At 36.9% G+C, this 27,383-nt stretch overlaps 1 protein-coding gene across 4 annotated transcripts in view; it reads left to right on the top strand.

Moving 5' to 3' along the window:
- The window catches only part of zbtb20 (zinc finger and BTB domain containing 20), a 310,534-nt gene extending 290,360 nt beyond the window's left edge, over positions 1-20,174 (top strand). For 3 of the 4 annotated variants that reach the window (XM_080203895.1, XM_080203894.1, XM_080203897.1), the window contains 3 exons: positions 2,664-2,792; positions 4,070-5,689; positions 14,231-20,174. In XM_080203895.1, the coding sequence (XP_080060021.1) occupies positions 2,726-2,792; positions 4,070-5,689; positions 14,231-14,589 (2,046 nt within the window). In that variant the 5' untranslated portion in view covers positions 2,664-2,725 and the 3' untranslated portion in view covers positions 14,590-20,174. The remainder of the gene's footprint in view (positions 1-2,663; positions 2,793-4,069; positions 5,690-14,230) is intronic. The other variant, XM_080203898.1, reaches the window with a different exon arrangement.
- Positions 20,175-27,383: the final 7,209 nt, after the last annotated feature.

Raw genomic sequence — 27,383 nt, 5'->3', positions numbered from 1 at the left:
CCCAGCAAACCACTCAGTTTGAGGACAATTGGGGATGGACATCAAATGCTGGCCTCGCCAGAGATGCCCAAGTCGCATGAAAGAAATAAGTTATTCATGTGAAGCCACATTAAACAATATCAGGGCATATGGCCAAAAGCTTGGTCAGAGAGGTAGACATTAAGGAGCATTTTAAAGGAAAAGGGAGGATTTTAGGAAGTGGATTGGAGAGCTTAGGCCCTAGGCAGTTGAAAGCATAGCCAGCAATGGAGTAATTATCTACAGTAATGTCAAGTCCTATTCTTAATACCCATTCTTCTTTCTCTCCTTTTGGTGCAGTTGTGAATATGTAAATTCATGTTTTGTAATTAACTGTGATTATTTCCATGAATAACGTGAAGCTTCAGTTTTCTGGCTTTCTTCCCTATTATTACATTATGATTCTCCCGTTCTTTTCATCGAGAGAAAATTCCATACAAAAATATAGCAATAATTCATATGTACTGATGTATTTGAATCTCGCAATTATCATAAATAATCATTTGTAATGTGTGTGATTGTGGATAGACAAATAAAATTGGGGATACCCAAGAAGCTGGAATTAGAACAGCAGATATCTTAACAGGTTGTGGGGCTCAAGGAGATTAAAAAGAAAGGGAGGCAAGACCATGAGGGATTTGAAAAAAATGACTTTTTTTAAAAAATCAATGCTTTGCTTGACCTGATGCCAATGTAGGTCAGTGAGCAGAGGGCTGATAGGCGATCTAAGAGATTCAGAGACCAAACGATAAATCTCCAATGTGGAGACACTTAATACAGAGTTCTCAGAACAATTTATTAAACAGCAATAGTTATACATAAAGACAATTACTATCTTAGTTCAAATGATTCTTGCTTCTCACAACCCTGAAAGTACACATAGCTACCTTCTCTCCCTGTATCTTCTTGAAATACATGCAACAAATCTCATTGAATGATTTCTTTTATCCTCTGCAGCCAAGCACTATCCTTTTTTTTGGTTTTGTCATTATGCTTTAATCTGGTTATTTCTTTTAACAATGTTCACTAACACATGGTTACAATCAGAACAGCATATCCTAAACTGGCCATCATTAACTTTTTCCTGCATAAACACCTTCCAAACTTAATAATTGGTGTCTTTATTTAATTAAAGCTCCAAAGTCCATTGATCCAAAAATTTCAAAGTATATCCTTTAATCACAACTGATAACGAAGCTCAGACAAGTATCCTTACTTCCCTTTTCCTGTTCACAATACCAATTCACACCATCAATTCTTGTTGGTGTTTCTTAATCAAGGTCGATTGGCCATATTGAATTGCTTCTTAGTGCCAGGGAGATTAGCAGGGTAAATCTGTGTGGCTACAGGATTAGGGCCTGGGTGAGATTGTTGTCAATGTAGGCTCAATGGGCCAAATGGCCTTTTTCTGTACTGTAGAGATTCTGCGATTCTAAGTCGCACAGATCTTATTCAAGTATGTCAAGTCATTCAAAACACACAGTTTATAATACAAAAGGTATGGAAACTGTAAAAGATGCAAGAAGTATAAGAGCGTTCACATTTCTTTCAGTGAAAGGCGATTTAGTTTGAGTGAAGACCTGGGTAGTGGAGTTTTGGGTGACCTTGGGTTTACGGAGGTAGATTGTGAGAGAACATGAGGAATGTGTTGGAATAATCAAATCTAGTGGTAACAAAGGCACAAATGAGGATTCCAGCATCAGGTGGCCAGAGGTGGGGCGAAGTCTGGCCATGTCATGGAGGTGGAAATAAGCAGTGTTTGTGATAGAACAGATATGTGTTCAGAAATTTGTTTCACTGTCAAATATGACACCAATGTTGTGAAAGGTCGGATTTAATCTCAGATAGTTGCCAGGAAGATGGATGAAGTCAGTAGGTGGGGAGCAGAGTTCGGAGCAGGGAGCAAAGATGATGGTTCGCGTCTTCCCAATGTATAATTGGAGGACGTTTCTACTCATCCAGCGCTGGATGTCTGATAAGCAGTAACAGTGGAAGTGAGGTAGAGCTGTCTGTTGTCAGCATACATGTGAAGCTATAAAACTGTATCCTGTTTCTATATTATTTTTGTTTTGGTGAAATTCTATTTAATTATCCCATTGGAATGAATAAGAAATCAAAACTAACAATGAAAATTTGTCAAATTTCCTAGACTAAATTCTAATCAGAGCTTTTGATTTGTAATTTGTGGTGCTGTGTTTATTGTAATTTTGAAAAATGGCCAGTGGTTATTTCAGATTGTTTTGTTAATATTATTTCATACAAATGTATTAATTGGGCTTCAGAACTTCTTTTTGATATGTTATGTATCTTGTTTTACCATCAGTATTTACAAAATAACTGGAATTCATTATTGTTCCAACAATCTTTAATAAAAATATTCATCTTTCTTGGCATCCAGCCTTCCTCATCCTCCATTTCTGACCACCATTTTGAGAATCTCCGTAGTTTCGGTGAAAAATAAAATTCCTGGCCTCCTTAGGTCATTAAGTGAACAAATTCTGCATTGGACCAAGAATTTTAGCTAGGTTTTTAGCTCTGTTGCTTTGAATCATCTAATTGGTAAAATCAGTGTTGGCTGCTGTACAAAATTGTACCATATGAAGTAGATCTGTAGTATTTGAACTTTGTTTTGTCTTTATATACAGTAAGGTCAAACATCTTAGCTCCATGAATCATTCCAATAATATGCTCAATTGCAAGAGAGGAGATGGCCCATGAATTTCTTTCTTCACACAAGGAGATTTTCAAGATGGTGGCCACATACATCTGCAGTGGTGAGAAACTTCTGCCCTTGTAACTTTTTTAATTATGGAAGTATTTTTTAAAAATCTAATTAAATATGTAATCTTACAATGATTGTACAATATGTTAATCTAATGGAGCATCATGGCTATTGATGCCTGTCCCCTATGGGAAAGGGAGGGAAGAAAGATTGAAAAATGCACTTCTACAAATTTTAGTCTATATGTTATACAATGTATTGGACAGGAAGGAATGATTACAAATCATATGATTTGATCCTTAGATTTGGAAGTCATGAATCACCTAAGCTCTGGTTTCATTTTGTCATCATTTGATTACGCTGTAATCATTTCCACTTACCCATTTTGTTCATTTTTTCCTTTCCTCACTCATATATATTCCTAGTTCTCTAAGTGTTTGGTGTGATCACAGCCATGAGCATCCATTTAATTTGCAATATATTGGTATTTAACAAATACTGGAAAATGCTGATGAACCTTTTACACATACTTGAATAAAATCAAAATATGTTATTTGAAATAATTATGCATGTACATTTTACAGGAGATTAGGTAGAAAGAATACTGCCAGCCCTTTTTTAAAAAGAGTTGGACTTAAAAGATAATTTTTAAATGTTGACATCAATGCCAATAACATTGTTTCACAGTGATCACATGAAATTAATCTTTCTACAATAAACAATATCTTTATTGGCGTAGAATGGATGTTGAATGTAGATTATCCCAGTAATCACCTGCAGATGTTATTTGGAGAACCTGAAATGGTATCATAATTTATTATCTCCTACAATATGCGCCATGCTTCTAGAGCACATGAGCATTCAGCATTAGTGCTGGCCCAGACTAAAATTGAAATTATATACATTTAAAATAATATGATAGTTCTAAACATTGTTAATCAATACTTTAAAAAAAAGTCTGATTCCATCATTCAGATAATTAACAATCTGCTTGATCCTGGTTTCTACAATTTGACATTACTCTCTCTTTTTGTATATTATATCTTTTATTCACTCTCAAGTATAACAGTTCCTAATTTTAAACATTTACTTTAATATTCTCCTTACCATCAAGCAATTGTAGAGCAACAATGTTCTGCATTAATTCTGGAACTTTAATAGCAGTAAAATACCATCAGTGTTGTTTTTAATTGCTTGTGTTTTTCTTTTTCACTGTTTTCATTTAAGGCATTTGGATTGTTAACTCAAAGTAGCATGTTATCTTTCTGCATGGGTCATCAGCTAACTTTTCTGAAACTGTAAAAACAAGTATTTTCTGTTCAAAACCAGGTAACATCAATGGGAAGGGAATGACAGAGCGCATTCACAGTATCAACCTTCACAACTTCAGCAACTCTGTGCTCGAGACACTAAATGAGCAACGAAACCGGGGGCACTTCTGCGATGTGACCGTCAGAATCCATGGGAGTATGCTCAGAGCTCATCGCTGTGTGTTGGCCGCTGGCAGCCCTTTCTTCCAAGACAAACTGCTTTTGGGCTACAGTGACATTGAGATTCCATCTGTCGTCTCAGTGCAGTCTGTTCAGAAGTTGATTGACTTCATGTACAGCGGAGTGCTCCGAGTGTCCCAAAGTGAAGCCTTACAAATCCTCACAGCAGCCAGCATTCTGCAGATCAAAACAGTTATTGATGAATGCACCCGCATTGTTTCACAAACGGTGGTGAGCAGTGGTTACTCTACAACAAGGGAATCGAACCAAATAACACCGCGAGGAACACCAGAGTCTGGATCATCGGGGCAGAGTAGTGATACAGAATCTGGCTATGTTCAAGCTCGCTCACAGCATAATGTCGAAAGAATTTATTCTTCCCTTTATGCCTGCTCTGGAGTGCCAGTACAAAATGGCACAGGAGAGAGATCCCACTACAGTGCACCAGTGGTCAGCCATCACAGCACACAGCTAGTTATGCAGAGAGAAGAGAATCTAAATGATCCAGCATGGATAACAAGAATACAAGAACGCACACAGCAGATGGAGAGATATCTTTCCACCCCAGAAACCACACACTGCCGCAAGCAACCACGACCAGTTCGTATCCAGACCATAGCAGGCAACGTTCACATCAAGCAGGAGGCTGAAGATGAATATGATTATGATTATTATGGGCAGCAGAAAAAAAACACTTCAGAGCAAAATGAATCCGAAGAGTGCAATGAGGATACTGACCAAGCTGAAGGTACTGAGAGTGAGCCAAAAGGAGAAAGCTTTGACTCTGGCGTTAGCTCTTCCAATGGGACTGAAACCGATCCAATAGACCAGCAGTTCATTGCTGGCATGAGCAGAGGGGGACAATCAGATGTAAGACCAGCCGAACAGAATGAGCTTCCTGCTGAAGACAGCCAGCAGCCCGACAGCATAAATCCCTCTTCCCCGGATAGGGCTTACGAAACTGAAATGGACACCACAGGGCCTCAAAGCAGTGATGGAAACATTGCAAGTGACAAAGAATTGCAGCAATCTGCGATAAACTCTGTAATTTCAGTGACACAAAACACTCAGCCACTGACAACCACCCAGCTTTATCTGAGGCAATCAGACACCCTTGCCACCAATTTGAGAATGCCACTGACCTTAACCAGCACTACTCCAGTCATCGGCACTGCTGGGAGTACCTACATACCAACACTTTTCACCACTCAGAGCACTACCAGTGGCAAACTGTTTCAGTTCACCTTGCCACAACCACTGACAAGCCAACAGACACAATTTATAACAGTTCCTCAACCCAATATTACAAATTTTACTACACAGTTGCATCCCCAACAATCTCAGTCAACAATCCAGGGTACAAGTGGACAAACTGAAAAGAAACCCTATGAATGCACTCTTTGTAATAAAACCTTCACTGCAAAGCAAAACTATGTGAAACACATGTTTGTCCATACAGGTAAGTGAGTAAATATTGTACCATCATTTAATAAAAGCTAAATATTTTTACCATATTGTAGATTATAAAACTGAAATGATATTATTTCATTCATAATTTCTAGAATATGATTTAGTATTTCTGCTTGATAATATTATTGTAGTTATTCCTATGATGGACACTTTAGTCATTCTGGTTGTGTACAAATTCAGAAGTCTAGATTGTGCTGTAATCACATTTCACCCTAATAAGCATAAAACTGCCTGCCTTAAAATCTCTCAGTTCTTTATTTATCATTGGCATTCTTTAGAGAAGAACCATGGCCTACTGGACAAGAATTACAAGTGGTATTCTCCAAAGAGTTTTGGATTGCCAAAAGTCTTGTAAGAATACTATCACTTCCCTCATTGCTTAACTATATGCAGGCGAGGATGGAATTATCTTTACTCTCGGGGAAGGGGCACATTCTCTGGGAAACTTTTGCTTTCTGTTTTGGCCACAGTCAATTCCAACTTGTGAAATTTCAGTATTATCTCCAATCTTGCCTTAATCAAGGACATCTGTTAGTTAATATCTTCTTGTTCAAAGTGTTTCACTTCAGATGAAATTGTTTTGAAAAGGCGTTGCTAAATTTCTCAACCTGTTACAAAATATTTTTTCTCCGTAATGAATCCGCTCCCATGAAACAAATTTCAAAAGGTGTGAATTTGCTTCCTTTTCTTCACCTAATCATTTGATAAATACTGAAGAGCTTGCTAATGAGACTTTTTTTTGCTGTATCACCATTCAGTAGGAATAGTGAGTTGATTCTGCAATGCAAGTCCAAAGGGAAGCACATTACAGATTATGGAAAGATTTCAACAGTGTAGGATGTAGTAGTAGAAAAAGAACAAAAATTATTTAAAATGTATTAGCTAAGTAATGTTTTACAGTGTCTCAAAACGCCAAAGTGAAAGCACCACATTGCCCTGAAAAATAGAGGCACAGCATACAAATGCTAGGAAGTTATACAAGATCTATAGCAAATACACTAATTTGGCTCCAGCTAAAATATTGGATGGAATTTTTCCTGTCCCACCCACTGCAGGAATTGTAGCTGGTGTTGATCTGGCGTGGGAATTTCTGGTCTTGGAGCACGCATGGTGCTGTAAAATCATGCCCATTGTGTCTGGTTCTGGGCACCACTCTTTATCTTCTCCAAAGCCTTCACGTCCTATCGAATGAAAAAATTTATGAAAATGTTTTCAGTGGTAAAGAACTACAGTTATGTAGATAGACTGAAAAAAACAAATTTGCTATCCTTGGAGCAGAAAGTTGAAGAGGGCATTAATAAGAGGTGTTCAAATTCATGAAGGATTCAGATAGGATAAATATCATATATAACTCGACCCGGCACAAAGGTCAACCCTATTTCCCTAGTGCCAAAATGTACGCAGCAAATATGTTGACCGTCCCCCACCCCCCAAAAGCCTGGACACCCCACTTTCAGCCACAACTTGCTATAGTTGCATTAGCATCCAACCCAATTTTTCACCCAATAAATGCAAATGCATCTTGTACATGACTATACTTGGAACTGGCACAAGGGATCAAACAGGCAATACAGGCTGTGTTGCGAAGACGTACAGGAGTTTAAGTCATGCTCTCTCTTTGCATCAGATGTCAGTAACTGTTCAAAATGGCAACTAATCACATGCACGCCAGCAGTTAACTTTTACTTAGCCTATAAGTCGAAAAATCTCTCCCAAAATGTGTTTGGGGTTTTGGGAGGCGGGGGTGGTCAGGCTTATTCATCTACGTTCATGGTAAAGAGAAATTTTCCAAAGGTGAAAGGGTCAATAACCAGAGGACATAGATTTAACGTGATTGGTAAACAAACCAGGCAATTTGAGAAAAAAGATTTTTACCCAATTTCAAAATTTGTTTTCTCCCAAGACTGCTCATAATTCAATAATGGCCTTTAGATCCCTCTCTCCTTCCCTCCCCTGAGTTTGTCTTTGCATGTGTGTGTATATACAAATATTACAAATACAGCTGATACAGAATGAAGCAAATTTTGCCATTCTGCCCACCACAGGAATCATAGTGGGCAGACTATGTAAACATATGTTGACCTCAAGTGGGATTTTTCGATTTTTAGGCAAGTGCGGCCAATCCCGTCCTGTATGTCAGAAGATATGTGATGTCTTTTCCTGCTTTCTTTGTTTGCTAATTTTTCTATCTCCACTCTCCTTCCCTATTATTTCTGCTCTTACCTTGTGTTTATTGCTTCAGTTTCTTTTGTCATTTGGTGTTCTCTTTCTCTCTCCCTCCCTCTCTCTCTCTTTCACACAAAACATACATGCACATTTTATCTCTACTTTCCTCGTTACCCCTTTATCTTCATAGAATCCGTACAGTGTAGAAGGAGGCCCATCAAGTTGCACCAACAACAATCCCATCCAGGCCCTGTGCCCGTAACTCCACATATTTACCTTGCTAATCCCACTGACACTAAAGGGGCAATTTAGCATGACCAATCAACTTAACCTACAGATCTTTGGACATCCTATCCACTTCTTATTTTGCCTTCCCAGTGAGTTTCCGTTAGTTTTTGTACTTTGCGTTCTCCTTTATTTGGATGTTTTTTGAAAGTGGCAGCTGGAGAGGAGGAAAGGGAGCATTCCTGGAAGCCATGTTTGCTTGCCATGGGTTGGGGAGGAATTCAGCCTGAAGAAGGTATTTTTGAATAGATTGGTTAGTAGAGAACACATTATAAGGCTTGGTGGATAGTGAGCAGAGGCAAGTATTGGGCCTGTAGGCAGTAATTTTGGTTGGCAATGAGGGGAGGAAACCATGCTGGAACTTTGCAGTTGGAGGCAGCAGGGACGGGGTTGCTGTAAAGTTCACAATGCTGCCTACCTCAAAGGCGCACATTCGGAAACCTGGTGGGACATAAAGTGAATAAATTGGAAACATAAACCTCACCATATGTGGTGAAGAGTATGATGTGATCTTGTAAACACAGGAAGTTCAGAATATATTTAGCATTTTGTATATAAGAAATAGATCTAAACTTAGCACTGGTCTATTTGCACATAGTATCATGAAATGCTCCCTTGAAGATAATGATGTACCACTCATGAGGAGTCAGTCTTTAAAGCCATGAACCTTGACCGACTTCAGTTTATTTCCAATATTTACTTGATGTAGCCTTAAATTTAACATCTCTTGCATTCAGTTTTGCCTGGAATATGATTTTCCATCTGTCCATTTGAAAGAAGTGAGCGTCACAATATCCTTAAGAAGACAATCTCACCTCTTCCTCTACCTTGCAGCAAAATACGATTGCAATCTAAATGGGGCACACTAAAGACAGATATGAAAGCCCAAGTCTGATTATTGATCAAACAATGTGAGAAATCAACAGTAGCAAAATTGTATCTCAGAACAATTAACAATCTTGTAGTCTGGTATTTCCTTCACTCAATCCCCATCAAGTCAGGAGATAGATTGTCATTCATTGGGAATAAAGAAAGACATGGCCAGGAACAGCATCAGGCACAATTGGTTTGATTCACTAGGGCTACATGTATGCTAAACCGCAAAAGCAGTAAGTTGTAGATAGAGCTAACAAGTTACACAATCAGATCAGCGCAATGCACCATGATCCGACCACATCTAGTTAAGAATGCTGATGGATCACAAATTAGTGAACAAGAGGGGAAAGCTTCTCCATTAGTGTTCTTTAGCCTGTTATCTGAGTGTCTGAGACACCAAATTTGAAGCATTTGTAAGTATCTTCAGCAAAAACTGTTGCGTGGATAATGCTGCTTGGCTTCTTCTATATCTGCCATTATAAATACTCAATAAACCTGGCCAATTTTGTTTACTCCACATGAGAACTTGCTGAGCGCATTTGCACAGTAAACGCTATGCGTCCAAATGACACCTTGGCTATGGTGATGCTGATCTGTACATAAGAATAGCTGCTTTCTTAGCCAAACTGTTGAAGTATAGTTCTGACTCTGGGATCTAGCTGATTTTGCTCTTGCAGTGATCCAGCAAGGGCACAAGGGGCCAATTGGCCTCCTTCTGTGGTATAATCATTCTTTGATTTTATCTATTTTGACAATGCGTAAGGTCGCCCAAGTCTGTCCCAAAAACTGGATAAATCAAATCTGGGTTATTGCCACTTTTTGCAAGTGAAAAATGAAGTAATTCATAATGCTTTCAGCAGAACCACACTGCTCCAATCCTCATCACAACCTTCAACCCAACATGGCACAGGAGCTGAATGCCAGCGGAGAGGTAAGAGTAATTGCCCTCATCATTAAAGCAACAATCAGCTGACCATGACACTAAGGCACTCTAACAAAACTGAAGTCAGTTGCTGGATTGAATGGAAGACCCTTTAACGGTTGGAGTATATCCCTTACAAAGAAAGATGGCAGTGGTTGTCACAGGCCAGTTACCACAGCCGTCGAGCATCATTTCAGAAGTTCATTAGGAAATAGGAGCATCTATTTCTCAACCATTTTCAGTTGCTTCATCTTTTCTTTCTCTCCAATTAGCTGTCAATTTTTTAGTTGATAGCTCCATTCGTATCTCCTCCAATAATGAAACCACCTACAGTGAGAGGTGACTGGTATCTAGAGTAGGGCTAACTAGTAGCAAACAACATTCGTTCCACAGATTTGTCAGGTAATGATCATCTTGAGAAAGAGAGCCTAGCCACCTCCACGTTTCTTTATATGTGCACTACCATTGCCATATCCCCCCACTGTCGACATGTTCAGGAATAACTCTTGCCAGAAGCTTATCTGGGTCAGCCAGGATGAAGGCAAAGGTTGAGTACCCTGTGTTAAACAGCTCCTACTCCATCAAGGCCTTTCCTCAATCTAGAAGGTTTCCAAGTCAGGAATGTGATAGGATACTCAGCAGTTGTTCTAAATGGTTGCAAAAGTAACAACATCAAGCAGCTCAAGACTTTCAGGACAGAAAATACCGGAGTTGAGGGGGTTGAGCTATGAGGAGAGGCTGAATAAACTAGGCTTGTACTCGTTAGAGTTTAGAAGAATGAGGGGAGATCTCATTGAGACGTATAAGATGATGAATGGGATGGATAGGATAGAGGTGGAGAGACTCTTCCCGCTCAGAAAAGACAGTAGGACTAGGGGGCACAGCCTCAAGATAAAGGGGAGGCGGTTTAGAACGGAGTTGAGGAGGAACTTCTTCACTCAAAGGGTGGTGAATCTCTGGAATTCTCTGCCCGTTGAAGTGGTGGAGGCTGCCTCGCTAAATATTTTTAAGAAGCGGGTTGATGGGTTCTTGATAAGAGAGGGGATTAAGGGTTATGGGGAGAGGGCGGGAAAGTGGAACTGAGCCACGACAGATCAGCCATGATCTTATTGAATGGCGGGGCACGCTCGAAGGGCTAGATGGCCTACTCCTGCTCCTATTTCTTATGTTCTTATGTAAAAGCTTACTGGACCCGACAACCACAAAGAAAAGTTGACTACCGGAGAAGTGAGGGGAGTGACTGCAGTATGTATCATCTGCAGGATGCATTGCAGCAACTCACTTGAGGTTGCTTTGATTATGATTCCTGTGGCTCCAAAAGTGGTTTTTGACAGTTAATAAAAAAATCAACAATTTACTATTGATTGTCAGCTAGTAGAGTTGCAGAGGAGTTGCTTCAATATCTGTTTGAGGTGACCAATTTGTATAAATTGTGCTTGCCAGATGTTAGGTCCCTAATCTGGATATTCTAGGTTAATTAGTTAACCAGGGATGTTGGCCCTGGTGGTTCCTCTCAAACTACAGAAAAAAATCATTACCATGTAGGCTGCATAAAACTCATTCAGATAGCACAGTGGTTAGCACTGCTGCTTCACAGCTCCAGGGTCCTAGGTTTGATTCCTGGCTCGATTCACTGTCTGTGTGGAGTTTGCACATTCTCCTTGTGTTTGCGTGGGTTTCCTCCGGGTACTCCAGTTTCCTCCCCCAGTCCAAAGATGTGTGGGTTAGGTTGATTGGCCATGCTAAGAAATTGCCCCTTAGTATCCAGGGGATGCGTAGGTTAGAGGGATATGGGGGTAGGGCCTGGGTGGGATTGTGTTCGGTGCAGACTCAATGGGCCGAAGGTCCTCTTTCTGCACTGTAGGGTTCTAAGATCTAAGCTATGATGGCCTGTACAAGTTGGAAATGTGCTGCCCAACATACTGGTGTTGACAAAAGAAATCGGTGCCCAGGGCTAAATGGGTATCCTTGTCCTTTTACATATTCAAATAATAATCTGAAAGGGACTGCTTCAGAATTCAGCCAACAAGGTAAATATTTAAAACATATCTACCTAAATGTCCGAAGAACTAACAGGTGTACATTGAGCCACAGATCCCCTTTTTCTTATCGTGCCCTTGACTTGCTGCGCATTTTGCTTTCTTGTTTATTAAATATATTTTTCTGTTTATTTATATACTAAGCCAATGTCTGATGGAGCATTTATTTATTTGTTTACCTCTGGTGAGATTGTGCTGAAATTATTTATTTCAGTAAGCCACAATCGTGACTTTGGGGTGTCTTATTCTGTCTTGGGGGTCTCACTATATTTACCTACATATTGTGCAAATAATCACATTTTCTGGTTCGCAGTAGATGTGAGCTTTCCCTATATAGGGGTGATCATTGAAATTAAATCAAAACATTGGGCTGTTACTTTTGAGCTCCAGGCATCATATTGTTTTCCACCCCTCCAGAGGACTATTAATTTTGTTGCAACTTATATTTTCTAAATGCTTCACCAAGGTTAAAAGGACTGGCCTGTAGTTGCTGGGCTTAACATTGCACTTCCTTGATGCCCAGGGTTCTAAGCTGAAGATGGATTAGTGCACACTGAGAGTTATATTCCTGTGTTTCGTGGTTGACAATCAGATATTTCACTCTTCCATTGACACCAACTTTGAACATCACATGCATACACACAAGACAATTAGCTGCATTCAGGAAGTGGCAAACACAGCTCACTGATAAAGTTGTCTTACTTTCTTCTGAGCACATGGTCAATGAACATAATGCTACTAGATTCTCAGCACACCTGCAGTGATCTGTAACTGTCCACTATTCCTACTCCTAATGGTGGAATTGTAAAGCAGACATCATGTGACATGCAGATTGGCACAAAAAAGTCACTATAAATTTATGCTGATAGCATTCACAAAGCTTACTAAAATGAGATGTGTACTTTGTAATTGTATATTGTGCTGAAGGCTTGGAATGCCATTTTGAAGAGTATAGGTAACTCAGACTTCAAGATGGTAAGAGATCATATGTGAGCAACAGGGACAGGGAACTTTGAGAGTCTTGATATTTTCAAAGATCAGAGTTACCTGAGGAAGGTTAGATTTGTTGTGGAAATTCTAAAAACTATGAAGAAAATCGTAACTGACTGTTTTGCCCAAGGGCTGTTTTCTACATTGGGGATTAGGTTTCTCCTGTTATGCTCTTTCTGTAGTAAAAAGTCTGACAACACCAGGTTTTAGTCTAAATCGGTTGGACTAAAACCTGGTGTTGTCAGACTTTTTACTGTGTTTACCCCAGTCCAACGCCGGCATATCCACATCATGCTCTTTCTGTGCCATAGTTTGACTGTGAAATTTGTTCTCCCCTGTGGTCCCTGTTGCTTTGTAGGGGAAGTTATGCATAATTAGGCACTTTTTGGGACAGCCTCTTTTGGTTTTTCTAGAATATTGCTTTCCATAACTATTCCAGTTCTGGAAGGGTCTATTTTCAAAACATAAGTTTTCTCTCTCTTTGGGTGCTGATCTATCTGATTTTGCTTTTCTACCAGTTTTTGATGATATATTAAATGATTTAATTTATGTTCAGCATTATGTTTCTTCTTTGCCCATTTGTTAAATCCAGGTATCTTTGTTTTCATTGTGAATAGCAATCTAGCTGTGAAGAACTTTGCAGTTTGGTGCATCAGATCTGAATTAATTCATTCAGAACTTTCAATTCTCCAGTGCAGCTTGGTTTCATATACATAGTTGCCCAGTATTTCTTGGAATGGTAACAACAGCATTGATTTTGCAGTTTCATGCCACAGTCTACCCATTGCAAAATTGCTTTTAAGAGTTGCATGAACATGCCAGATTGAGCCTATTGGTGAACCGTGACCCCTGGCAATGGTAAACCCCATCTGTACGCATTTTCATTTCCATTTTTGATTCTCGAGCACCAAAGACCAATTCCATGTGTTTTTGGATTTCATGATGACAAAACGTCACGCAGTTTTGTTCCTCACTCTCTCTTCACTGTGCCCCCCAGCATTGCACCAGCACAATGAGGCAGTTTGTGAAACAACAGCAATGCTGGCAAAAGAGAATTTATAAAAATTACCAGCTATATTTGTGATGCTACTCAAAGAAATTTTTATCACTTTTATGTAACTCAACTACTGCTGAGCATGAATAAGCAGTTCTCTTTATCTTACACCACGACAGAGCAAGTTGAAAAACTGCACCAGCAAAGCCTTTGAAAATGACTAACATTTGTTGTCTTTTGTTGTTAAATATTCTATAGGGGAGAAGCCACATCAGTGCAGCATTTGTTGGCGATCTTTTTCGCTGAAGGATTATCTGATTAAACACATGGTGACACACACTGGTGTGAGAGCCTATCAGTGTAGTATCTGCAACAAGAGATTCACCCAGAAGAGCTCCCTCAACGTCCACATGCGGCTTCACCGTGGCGAAAAATCCTATGAGTGCTACGTCTGCAAAAAGAAGTTCTCTCACAAGACCCTGCTGGAGAGGCACATGGCACTCCATGGCACTGGCTGCTCTGAGGTGACTACATATGTCTGCTCTGTCTGCCCAGCCAAGTTCGACCAAATCGAACAGTTCAATGACCATATGAGAATGCACGTTTCTGATGGTTAAGGAACTACTCTAAAAGCAAAGTTGGAATTAATTTAAAAAAAAGAACAGAAATTTTTAAAACAAAAAGCGCTGGCACATTATTACCAGCAGCAAGATGTTCAAGAATTCTTCAGGATGGTGGCCTTAATGCCTGTTATTGTGTGTGCTCCACTGGCTGGATGACCACTACAGGCCTCAAGATTTTTTCCTCTCATTCAGCTCTCGTTTATTGCTAGCGTGTTGAACACTACAAAGGCCTACTATCTCTACAGATCTAATCCAGTGTTGCATTATCTAAGGTGGAAATTTTCTTTGAGATCATTACACAGCATTGAAGTCCAGTAAACTGTGGTATGCAACATCTTTTGAAGTACAATACTTGGTATGTATTGACATTTCTGTGTTAAGATGGTCACAGAATTTGCCTTTTACTGAAGATGACTTTGTATGTATAGTGGTTGTAATGACACTGGCAGATATTTATTATTTACCTGCTGTGGACAGGTCACTTACACAGAGGGGTTTCATTTTGAAAATTAAAAGGTTTAATATATAATGCAGCATCCATGCAACTGCAGTTAGGTACAAGAATTTATTTCTCAAATGTGCAAACAACTCATTGAAATATGAGGAAAAAGCGCAGTGAGTTTTTTTCTAATTGCAGATGGTTTCAATAAAAGTTTACTACATGGATGTGCATTTTTTTTACAACAGTATTTGAGCAGAGGTGAGGCTTTTTGGAACTTTTGCGTACACTGCCACTAATATTCAGAAGACTGTTAAGGTTGTAAGATCTCTTCCAGACAGATGAGCTGAATTGAAGGAATTTTTTTCCCCCCACAATGTGTGGTTGATAACATTCAAAATTAGCATATAATCAATGTGGTCTGTTTGACATGCTGTCATTTTGATTGCTGCTCCTTTTTTTGTCTTTTATTTTATCTTCAGATTGTCAATGATGATTATTCCAATCAATACTACGATATTTTGATTAATTTTCTGTTGCCATGGAAATAATTAGAGTTTCATGGTGCACCTATTGCAGTGCCCCAAATCAGACAGTCAGTCATTATAATGAATATGAAGTTGAGAACAGCTTCAGTTGTGCACTATGAATAAAGTTTGAGAGCAGAGGGTCTTGATCTGTGCAATTACATATTTCCTCAGATGTCATGTTCAAATCTCTTGTCCTTAATTAATTGTTTTAAAAATTGAACAGCTGCAGAGGAATGATGCAGTGCAAGGGTTTTGTGTTTTATTTTGATGTACCTTTGTAAATTGATGCAAATACTTGAAAATTTTTCATATGCGCACAATTTTAGCTGGAAGTAAACATTATACTGCATATATTAGCTTTAAATCATTGCCATATGATTGGCAATTTATCGAGCCCATCAGCCAAGATGAGTACTACACAAAAGTGCTTCTAAGCTTGATTTGTTCTTTTTAAATTCTGTAGTTGACCAGGTCTCAAAACATATCACTGATAGATATACAGCTTTTTGTTTCTTTTGCAATATTTTAACATCAAATACTTAAAGCAATTTATCTATCTGAGTACAATTTTATCTATAGGCAAGCATGATTTTTATAAACTTTTTACATTGTACATTTTCAATTAACCGTTCTACTATTTTGATGCCAGTGTGTTAGACTGGTCTTTATTGCATCAGTATTACCTGCAGGTTCTGACCTGTCAGTACTTACTGGACTACTTCTGTATCTACATGGGGAAATATGCTTATTATCATATCCTCTTGTATCATAGCCCATTCACTCTGAAGCACCATATTGCTCTCTATGTGAGCCTTTATTGCATTTGATGTCCGTAATACACCATTTTAATAAGTGTTAAAGCAGTCAACTAGTTGAATTAACAATAATGTCAATTTAATATACCAACACACCTAAATTTTTCCAAGCTTAGCTACTACATAAAATTTGGCACACTTATTATTTCAGATTTGGTAATGAATAATCACAGCCTCTCATTTAATCTCTGTTGTCTCCCATGATGCACTTTGCTTAATTTTAACCTCTTAACATTTTGTTGCATTTTTCATTTTCTTTGCTCCTCTGTAGTTTGATTTCTACCAATAGGAATTATTTTCACACACCCAAAAGGTAGTTCATCAGTCCACCTTGTTTAAAGCCTTTGTTCTGTCGATTTGTTTTGAATGAGTTTTTTTTGTCCATGAATAATGACAATCTTGGCAAGAAAACTAGCTTGTAGTGGTACAGCATTTTAAAATCTGACAAATGCAAATGAACTAAATTAAATAATAGGACTATTATTAAATAACGGATGGGCATCCTAAATTAGTGAGTCCCTCGACTAATGTCAGTTTAGTTCCCCGTCAGTATAGGTTGACTGTTCCTTCAAGTCAGTTTCATGAATGATGTTATAAAATCTTTAAAAAAAGCTCTTCAGTTATTAATACTGATGACTACATTCCCTTTCTAATACCCTAATTTGAAACAAAAGTAGTACCTACTTATATTTGTTCATTTTTCTGTGATTGGCACCTTTTTAGCTGCTTCACCTTAAAACATTCTAACTATCCAATGCAGTAAATATTTAATTAAATATAATGCATGTTTCATTTGATTACGGATAAATCATGACCACATATCGTGTGATTATAAATATTCTATTAATTGTCAGTTTGCTGTATTACACTGTTATATGCTGTTCTCTTTTAAAATGAGTGTTGATATCAAGCTTGAATAATTGTTACCTGAAAAAATTAGAAATGGCTTGGTCAGCATTTTGTATTTTGTCGATGTAATAATTCACTTTCAGTATTTTGACTGACTGACGATTGAACTCTACAGAAATGTGGCAACAGTTTTAGTTTAACCTTTTAGAGGCCAACGGGTCTTATAACAAGTCCTGTTAGCTTAACATTATGGAGTACAGATTTACGTATTGAGATTTTAAGGTGCAAATATGAAAGGAATGGTAATTGGCTTTATGCTAGGCATTAGCAGTGGAAGCCTCTTAAATGATATACGGCTGTTTTACTGGAATAGTGTCCTGTGGAAGGAATATTTAACCAAGCTTAACTTTGCGATGCAGTATTTGTTTATACAATAGTATACATTTACATTTTATTACAAAATAGATCTGCCTTGCAATATTTAATGCAATCACTTTGAATCACTTGCTTATCACCAGCCCGCTGCATTCACAGTGACTCTTGGTTTCCGTAGTATTTGTCCTTTTTATTCGGTGAACCCATCAGTCAGACATAGGAATGTGTACTAACAAGACAGTATTAGATTACTGAAGTTCAATAGTTCAGACATTGTGAAATGTAGAAATTAGTCTTCTGTACGCACAACCCACTATGTATGTACAGTACACTCCAAAATACCTCTGTGGGTATTTTGCATTATATTTTTGGCGGTTTATAATTCTAAACCTTGGAGGCAATGAATAGAACTATAAAAATGAACATGCATTTTAATTAGTGTGACCAATTAGTCATCCTTACCCCTGACATGGTTTATTATATGATTTAATGACATATTCGGCACCATCAGCCCAACTTATGATGGGTATCTCTCTGGCTTTGGATTGTACATATAACTTTACATTGTTTACTCTTTAAAAACTAGTCTGAACATGGTTTATTACATTTAAAAACTACTGAACAATTTTTAGTTTGCTTACGTAACCTATGTAGTATCTGTCAAGGACAATGTGAATCAGTGCCTTTAAATAACATATCAGAACACGGATATTAAACTAATAAATGTGAGCAATCATATAAAACCCCGTTTAGTCAGGAAAATAGTAGGCATTTTTTTGAAGATGGTGATAGATTGAGATATTTTTAAAGAAGACATTAAGCGGGCTTGTGGGACAGTTAATGCTAAAAACTTGCTACTTTGCGGAGCAATGGTGTTCAAGTTCACAACTAAAGTTCCCACACCCAGAAATATTTTTGGATTCTCTGGTGAAAATATTTGAAGAAACATCAAACAAAACCAGGGTTTTTGGTGGGGGGGTGTTGGGCGAATAAATGTTAATCAGCTGATATGTCCACATAGTTTGTAAGAAAGATGTGTCCAACTCGTGGCCTAGATTCTTATTGATCCTCAGCCTGAGATTGTGACTTCTAAAAATTCCAGATTTTAGCCATCATGGCCAGAATTTTCTGTTCGTCCACACCACTGCAAGTGAGGACAGAGAATTTGGCACTCAGCCAAATCTCCAATCATTGCAACTGGGCCAGAGAATCCTGCTGGTGTGAACAGGTGGAAAATTTCAACCCAGGTAAATCTCTGCTAGTAGATGTTCGTTGACTGAGATTCAACTTGAAGTTAAAGACATCATGCCTATAGAAAATATGGATTTGTGTCATATGAAATTATTGAAAATGATCTGTGACAATTTTATAGTTGCAACTTTACTTATGCACACTTTTGTGTCATAATTATAAACCAAAGAATAATTTATGTACAACTTGTAAACTCTTAAAAGTTAGAGTATTTAAAATAATATCCCAACTCCAATATTAAAGAAGAAAAAATGAACTCAGCTTCCCAGTGGTTATTATTTTACAAAGTTGGTCCCATTGCTAGTTATCAACTTCCATTCTTTAATATAACTTAAAACTATAATTAATTAATGTAGTATAAGCAATTTATAAACTTTGCATTTCTAATATTGATATTCTAGCAAAAATTTATGCCACTGTTTCCCAAGAAAATAATACTGTGCTGTTTTAGACTGTACAGGGTAGAATGTAGCACATCAGATAATTATGTGAATTTATGATATATAACAGACTTTTTTTAATCTCGTGCACCTTTCTGGCCAATAATAAACTTCTGACTCTCATGGAAAATCAACCTTTTGACTCTTTATCATAAAGCTGATTCACTTGATCAGTTGCTGCCACTGTTGAGTGGGTTCATAGATCACTAGTTGGAAAATTAATGGTCTCCAGGGTCTGATTTTCTGACTATTTCAATTAATGGACCTATAATCAGGCACTGTTGTTCTGTAATTTCCCAACTAATGTTACCTGTAAGCACCATTCCAGCCTGGGGAATGAGCTGTCAGGGTAATCGGCCCTCCTGCCCTTTCCCTACCACTAACCATGACTATAATGAGTAGAATTGGTACATAGTACCTTGACTCCAAATGTTGGGTCAATAGCTTGAAGCACTCAATGCTTTCGGTAAGATATGAACAAAATACTGCCCCCAACTGTAAATTACATGATTTGTTTAACATGGAATTCCTGTATCAAACAACTAACTAGACTAACAAACCATTTACAGAAGTGACTACACAGCAGCTTAATAAATACAACCTATTCCATGCATATTGTACTATTTTTAAAAATGTAATCAATGTTAAGTTATAATACAACCTATATGGTAAATTGAATCAGTAAAATCACAGCACAGAAACACTGCACCTCATAATGCATTGACGGTATTTCATTTTTTTTCTCCATGAAATCAATGCAGTATGCAAAAGATTCATCAAACTGTAAAGGCCTTTATTTCTGGAAGGATATAATCTTAAGATATGAATGTTTGTTTAGTTTATGCTAGATATGTCAATACAGCAGTGACAACATCACTCAGAAAGAAACATGATATCACATCAATGATGGATTAATAAATTTATCAGGATGAGTATGAGAATTTGACAGCATCTTTTCAATTGCCATTATCTCAACTATATACTCATTATATTCAGTCTGCTGTCGTGTAGAAAAGACAGCAGTGCTATCATTAAAGGAAAAGTGATTTGTTGAATGTCCTCAAGTTACATATAGCTTAAGAATCAATGAAAGACAGACTAAGAAAGGTGTATGTAAATTAAAGGTTTAAAGAAACTACTGTTATTTTCAGCTCCAAACGAGGTGAAGGCATTATTGAATGAGCTCTTGAAAAATGGCAGCACTGTGTGTGCTCCTATAGCCCAAAGGTTTCACAATAACTAAGTGAATAAGCGATAATTCATCATTAATGCATCTAGTTGGGATGGATACAGATATCAGTTACCCCTCTAAAATTAGGATGTCCACATTTTCCCATTTAATATTGCATGTGATGATTCAGCAATAACATTTCAACAAAAAAGTGTCTTATTTTTAAAAATTAGTTTTACTGTGAATGTTTTTGCTGATTTAATAAGTGAGCCTTCAGCATTTTGCTATTATGGGATACGATGAAAATACAGAACATGAGCTGTTGCTGCCTTGGAATGGAAAGATGATACTTTAATGTATATCTTAGAGATAATAGTCTATTTAAACAAGAATTAAAATTATTTTAAAGTATTGTGTTAACCTCCATTAGTCAAGCGTGTGGTCATAAAAAGCATCCATACTGATCATGAAGTTGGAGCTCGGGGCATTGAATCAAATTGTTGAGTACCCTTAAGCCCCCTATTTTTCAAGGAGATAACAACAAAAGAAAATTTATAGCTGTTTTACTGGATTTTATTAATCAAAATTTTAAAGCCGCAGTATTAAAAATAAGTTCTAGATATGTTGGTGATAGCATTCTCGTGTTCCCTTATGCCTTTTAACAGTATGTGCATTGTGATAATATAGTGGCCAATTAATGTACAGAAGTACCAGTCAAATAATTTTTTGCCTCAATTGGTTTACAACTTTTGTCGCTTAAGTCATATTCAAATCTTTATTCTATTTTGAATTGCACGTGAACAGGGATAGCTGCGTGGATAAAAAGGCCAGTGCAGCATTAGTTCTATATAAAACTGCCTCACTCAGATGCTGAACAACAAGTGGGTTGTACACAGAAGATTAAACAGATGAAGGTGTGCAATCAGGCTGTGCCAGTGGAGTAGTCCATTGATACTGAATTTAATCAACTAGCCACCTTTTCTCTTAAGATGTAAATAGAAGATATGGGTCAGTATAAAATCAACTTTGGTAAAGATCCAGTAATTTGTATTTTAAATTTTTTTTCATTTAACCTGTACACCTACATGGTTGTGCATTCTTTTTTTCAGCTTTTAAATCATATTTCCGTTATGATTCTTTGTTTCATTTAGAGTTTGTTAGTATGATTTCCTAGGGTACAGTTCTTTTTTATGGAGCAGGAAACAAAGCTTTTTTGGGAGTATTTTTACTATTCTATCTGACGCTACAATTTGAATTGGAATTCTAACCATTTTTCTTTCATCAAAACTAACATGTCATGAATGAATTTCAGAATTGAATTACAAAGACTTGTCACCAAGTAAATTCACCGGTCTCTGTCTCAGTTTTAACCCAGAACTACAGCATTATCCTTTTAAATAAAGCCTATTATCTGAAACTTTAGTGGCTTGGAAAACATGAAGCAACAGCAGGTTGTCAACAGTGTTGCAACTTGTTATTGATTTATAAATCTCATGTGGCTCTAAGGTTCATACCGCACAGAAAGGCATATAAAACCCAGACAGCATCAGCAGTAGTACACTCCTCTTGTATTTCACAATTCTAAACTTTGAGTTGCAAAATTAATAATGATCCTACTCTCTGGATGCCAATGTAAGATTTTAAAAGTGTCCAAGTGGTAATACACTATTTTGTTGCTGTTTCGTAAAGACAGCACAACCCTAGTGTGCAAGTTAATGGTGGTGTTATGCACTGAGATAACTGCACTGCATGTAAGGTTTCCACTACTGACCAGAATTCACAATCAAACATTTGCACACGGAAGGGCTAAAAGTTAACTTTTTTGTGAGGGAAAGGAGGGGGGCGGGGAGGGAAGGGAGTTATTGCATTTGAATAGTACCAAACCAGTGTTAGTGTCACATCCAGTCAATGCTCAAAGTAGTCACCTAAAATAAAATTGAACCCACAGGTGGGAACACTAGTACAGGATACTAGCCGGTAACACATAATTTGATATGACACTAATTCAGCACTTTGCTTTCCCTGTAAATGAACACTAACCCAAAAATTTAAATCGGTTAACATTTGTGACAAATCTATTGAATTATTATGCCTTGACATCTGCATTTTTGGTTTTATTGTTTCTGGCAATTAGTTGGATTAAAAGAATAACATTTTAGGGGAAAAAAATAAAGTTTCTGGCCTCTGCCTAAATTCAATTACTTTATTCAGACTATTAAAAATCATATTTCCCTTTTAAATCTATTTTCTAAGGCTCTGGTACCATGAATGTTTACCTGGGGAAAAAAGATTGAAAGTCTTCTGTGGATAGGCTGCTAAAAAGACACTTGTGAAATCTTTATTTGGATTTGACTTTAGTAAATTAGTGGGTTCTCTGGCAATGCCAGATATTACTTGTGCTGGTGTCACAAAATATTGGGCTCAGAACGGCAATATCGAATCAGGAATTGATAAAATAAGCAGCATTGATGTCCACAATGATTGAATCTTTGAACCATTAAAGGGAGTTCCTTGCCATGGACTCTCTCTCGTTGAGTTTTGGAACTCTTGACCCAGGACCAAATCACCTTCAGCTAATAGCATTTATTGCATTATTGGTACAGAAGAGTTTTTGTTCAATTGGAAGAATGAGTTAATGGAGAAATTACACTTCGTTGAATGAATGAGCTCAGAAATCTAGTCTTTGACTTATAAATAGAGTGATTAATTGGTTTTAATACCACTCATTTCTCCAGATTTCTGTAGTACCTTCCCTTGCTCCAAATTTTATTTGACTCTATTAAAACATGACCTCATTACAATGGAAAGCATCAATTCCCTTAATAATTAATTTAGTCTTTCTTAGATTGGAATTTCAATGTTTTTATTTCCAATTCAAAAAAAAACTAAACAATTGGGTAATAATGACTTAAAATGCAGATGTCTATTCCAGCCTTTGCCAAAATCTGATTTGTTTCAAAAGTAGAATCTGATTGCCTTAAGACACTTAAGCAACAGCCAACCATTATGTTGGAAGATCAGGCAGTAGCATAGTTTTCCTTAGGTACAATATATCAGATTCATGCAGTTTACTGTTGTGCACCTTTTTTCTACTATATTAGCCCAACACTGTCATGATGATTATTTTATATTTGTTTTAATGTGACTACTGTAGACCAAAAAAACTTTAATTTCATTATTTACCCAATCATATTCCATTTAATTTATTTTACAACTCATGTTGGGAAAAGCATATAGTAACTTTAAAAGATGACCTGAGAGCATCGTAAATACAAAATTCTGAGACTGCAGTTGCAAAAATATGAAGGAGGATAAGGTTTGGTTGCTCACAGATTATTGTAGATTAGTGGGGAAAACCGTTTCTTGACCTTTATCTTACATTCTCACTCTTTTTCTTGCAGCTACTGTTTCTTTTTTATAATCTGCTTTTTTTTATTTTTGTAAGCAGTTTATCTCCATTTAAGATGAAAATTTATCACAGATTGTGTATGTTTTTTGTTTTGTTATGGAAAGCACTGGACAAGTTTGACATCTCCTTTAATAATAGGTGATGTACAATGATTTTGATTGCTTGCTGAATGTTTTTTATTCCTAATTATAAAACACTAGGATGGTTTTGCATCTTCCATATTTTATGCAAAAACATGTATGTGCCCTATACTTAAAAAAGAAGCTCTAGGTGGCATTTTCTATGTTTTGTGGAGAATAATCCTTTTGAATGGTAGGAAAATATTTTTTGTTGTGTACTATTTTATATTTTTAAAATGATACATTTATTGGTATAAGACTGTTTTGGTGAAGGAATTAAATGAAAACAAAGTCTGCCCTTAAGAATGCTGCAGTAACCTGTTTTGAAACTAATTATTGATGTGTGTTCGATTGGTTTTTGTCTGTTTATTGTTACAACAGTTTGTATTTACTGCTGTTCCTCTGATGATTAATTAGGGGTTTTTAAGGGCGTTTTTTGATTTGTCAAACACACTGGATTGTGAGTCTTTTGTAATGTGTAGGACTATTTTAGTGATACAAAAAGCAGCACTGATTCAAACAGTTCCTTTTGACTGCCAATGCCCTTGCATATAAAACGATAGATTGAAAACTGGGCAGAGAATTGAAAGGGACAAACTGGAGATATTTATTGCATACCTGTATGGGAAGACTAAAGCTCCTTGATAGTAATGCATGTTCTATTTTAGCTTTTCACAAGCTTCACGCGAGCACAGATACTATAGAAGGTTTTTGCTCAATTCTCCTGGTTTGGATCAGAAAGATCTGTGCAAATGAGAAAAGCAATCCTTCAAAAAATTATGTCGCCAATCATACATGCAATTGTATGTATAACACCTTAGTATTATACAGATTTATAAAACGTCTAATTTCATAATGAAATGCAGATAGTAATGCACCTACAAAACATGCATATGTAATGCCTACATTGAACAGAATATTCCCCTTTCTGGTGGATCTTGATTGTCTGTGACATTAAACAGGTGCCTATAATTCTGTAGAAATTCTGGTCCAAGATAATTGTTCTTCCTGAATATTCAGTATTGCACATATGCCTTTCCACTTCTACAACATATACATTAAGTCTATGTGCCTTCTGTTTTTATTTCTATTATATTGACATTTGAATGGTGAAAATCAGAATAAGAGCTTTTAAACCATTCCAAATAAAGGTTTGTCTTGTTCTGGAGCCCAGCCTTCTTCCAACAAATAGCATTCAGACTTGTGAAGATATCATTACAATATAAGCACTGAATTGTAGATTTTTGTTGCATTTGCAACTTTATAAAAGAGTCTATATAAATTTAGATTCCACTGTGATTTTAATGTCCAAAGTTATAGTTTATACTTTTTTCACATATTAGGAGTACACTTTTTAATAAATATAAATATTACCTTGTTTGATGATGTGATATAACAGGCTGAACCTATTTTTGTTGACAATTCTATTGAATGAATTAAAGTGCATTTTACTTCTGAATTTCTATGGTAGAACATCCATGTTGCCTTTGGTATACACTTGCTGCTATTCATTCTGAACACAATACCAGTAAAAACACAGCTGTGCAAGTGTAGTTGACATACTGTATTTGAGGACTCTGGGCTAACAGATTTCTAAAGTTATATTGGCGTCATAACACGTAATATCCTTAAGTCTTTAGTGTGCCTACTCTATACTCATTATCATATTGCTCTTCCTAACGAGCACACCATGTCTGTAGAAGTCAAATAGCACAAAATTCTTGAGATTTGTGCTTTATGCACTAGTCAATTTATTTACATGTAGGCCAAAAGTACAGTAGTACAATAATTGTAATGTTCATATTCTTTGCATGTGTTTCTAGTTCACTAGTCAAATATGTATCTAAGCAACTTGGCCATAATTGGTTAAGACCTAAAATAAACACAGCTTTGTTTTGAATCATACCACCTTGATTTGGAGTATCATCTGTGTGCCCTTTCAAGCCATCTTCTCATTTACAAATAGGCTTGACAGACAAAGCAGATGACAGAGAGGTTGGCTTAAAATGCATATTCTGATGAAGCTCAAAAAGTGAATAGTGTACTGGGAAAGTATTCAGTAAATGTGTTAATGTATTCTCATGGCATATCAATTGGTACTTCACAATAACTCTATACTATCTACTCTATCAGAGAATATTTTTGCACTGGATCAGTTCTGCTTTTCAACTAAAGTAGATGTGATTCAATCTGGAAAATATATATAGGAGTGCTGTTTCTTATTTTTTAAAAAGAAAATTGAAATCATTTATCTGAGAAGCAAAAACATTCCTTATATATATTCAGTACCTTGCACTTGGATTCTTAGTCCATAATTTCTCTGCCAAAAAAGATAATGGATAATATTGAGGATCTTTATTGATCTATATGGCCCTGTTCTCTGAGCCTAGTGCTAATTAGTGCTGTCATTTGACCCAAAAAGGTCCATTTTTTTTCTCACTATCAGCTAGACTGGTAATGAACAGTGTTAACTTTGAGGAACAACTATGATTGAATTCAAAGCTGTGTATCACAGAGTAGGTTTATGCTTTGCCAAAGTCTCCTAGGAACATGCTTATTAAATATTTCCAGTATCAGTGCTGCTACAATGTATTAGAAATGAGACTCTTATGTCAGTACAAATTTGCAGTGGTCTGTGCTGAAGGAGATTAGTTAAACCGTGCAGTGTTCATTTCAATGTTCACTTGTCATGGTTGAGCCATCTTGGTACAACAGGTGAAAACTAGCATTTTGGGTTTTTTCAAACAGCTGAATAAACTTGTCTTGGTGTAAGGGATCACTTTAGAAATGTTGGCTTGTTATATTTCCAAAAAATTAGATTGTGAAGCACCTTATGCTTGTTGACCAATTTTGTAGAGGTCAACAGTTTACTGTTTCTGTTCTGCACCTTACCTGTGGTACGGAACACGTACCCTAATTTTCCCTTTTATAGCATCCTGCCTTTTTTGCCTTGTGTATGAACCCTTTATCTAATATTAAGGGATTTGTTAATTCGCATTGAGGGTCAAAGGAAAAATTTACAAAACTACCCTGGGTATAGTGCTTAAAATAGCCTTATGGCTGTTTATTCTTTCCTCTGACTGCAAATGTGTATGTTAACATAAGAAGGGGAGTTTAGCATGTAGCAAAGAAGAATAATCTTAAATTGAAAATAAATTTAAAATAAGTTAGCAAGAGGCTTTGATTGCAGTTAAATTCTATTTGTACTTCTGACCATTTAATTTTAATCAGGACGTTTAAAATGACCTTTGGCAGTGAAATTTCAGACTTAAAGTTTGAAATGACAGTAACAGCTTTTCAAAGTGACCTAACACACAAATGTTTCAAAAGTAGCAACCACTGAATTGTGGTGTTATTACGTACAGGGTAGCTTTATGACCTTTTCAGTTG

Source organism: Carcharhinus amblyrhynchos, chromosome 15, assembly GCF_965287045.1.
Source record: "Carcharhinus amblyrhynchos chromosome 15, sCarAmb.v2.hapA, whole genome shotgun sequence".
Lineage (NCBI taxonomy): Eukaryota > Metazoa > Chordata > Chondrichthyes > Carcharhiniformes > Carcharhinidae > Carcharhinus > Carcharhinus amblyrhynchos.
Note: the sequence above shows the minus strand (reverse complement) of the source record. Positions and strands in the feature narration are given on the sequence as shown.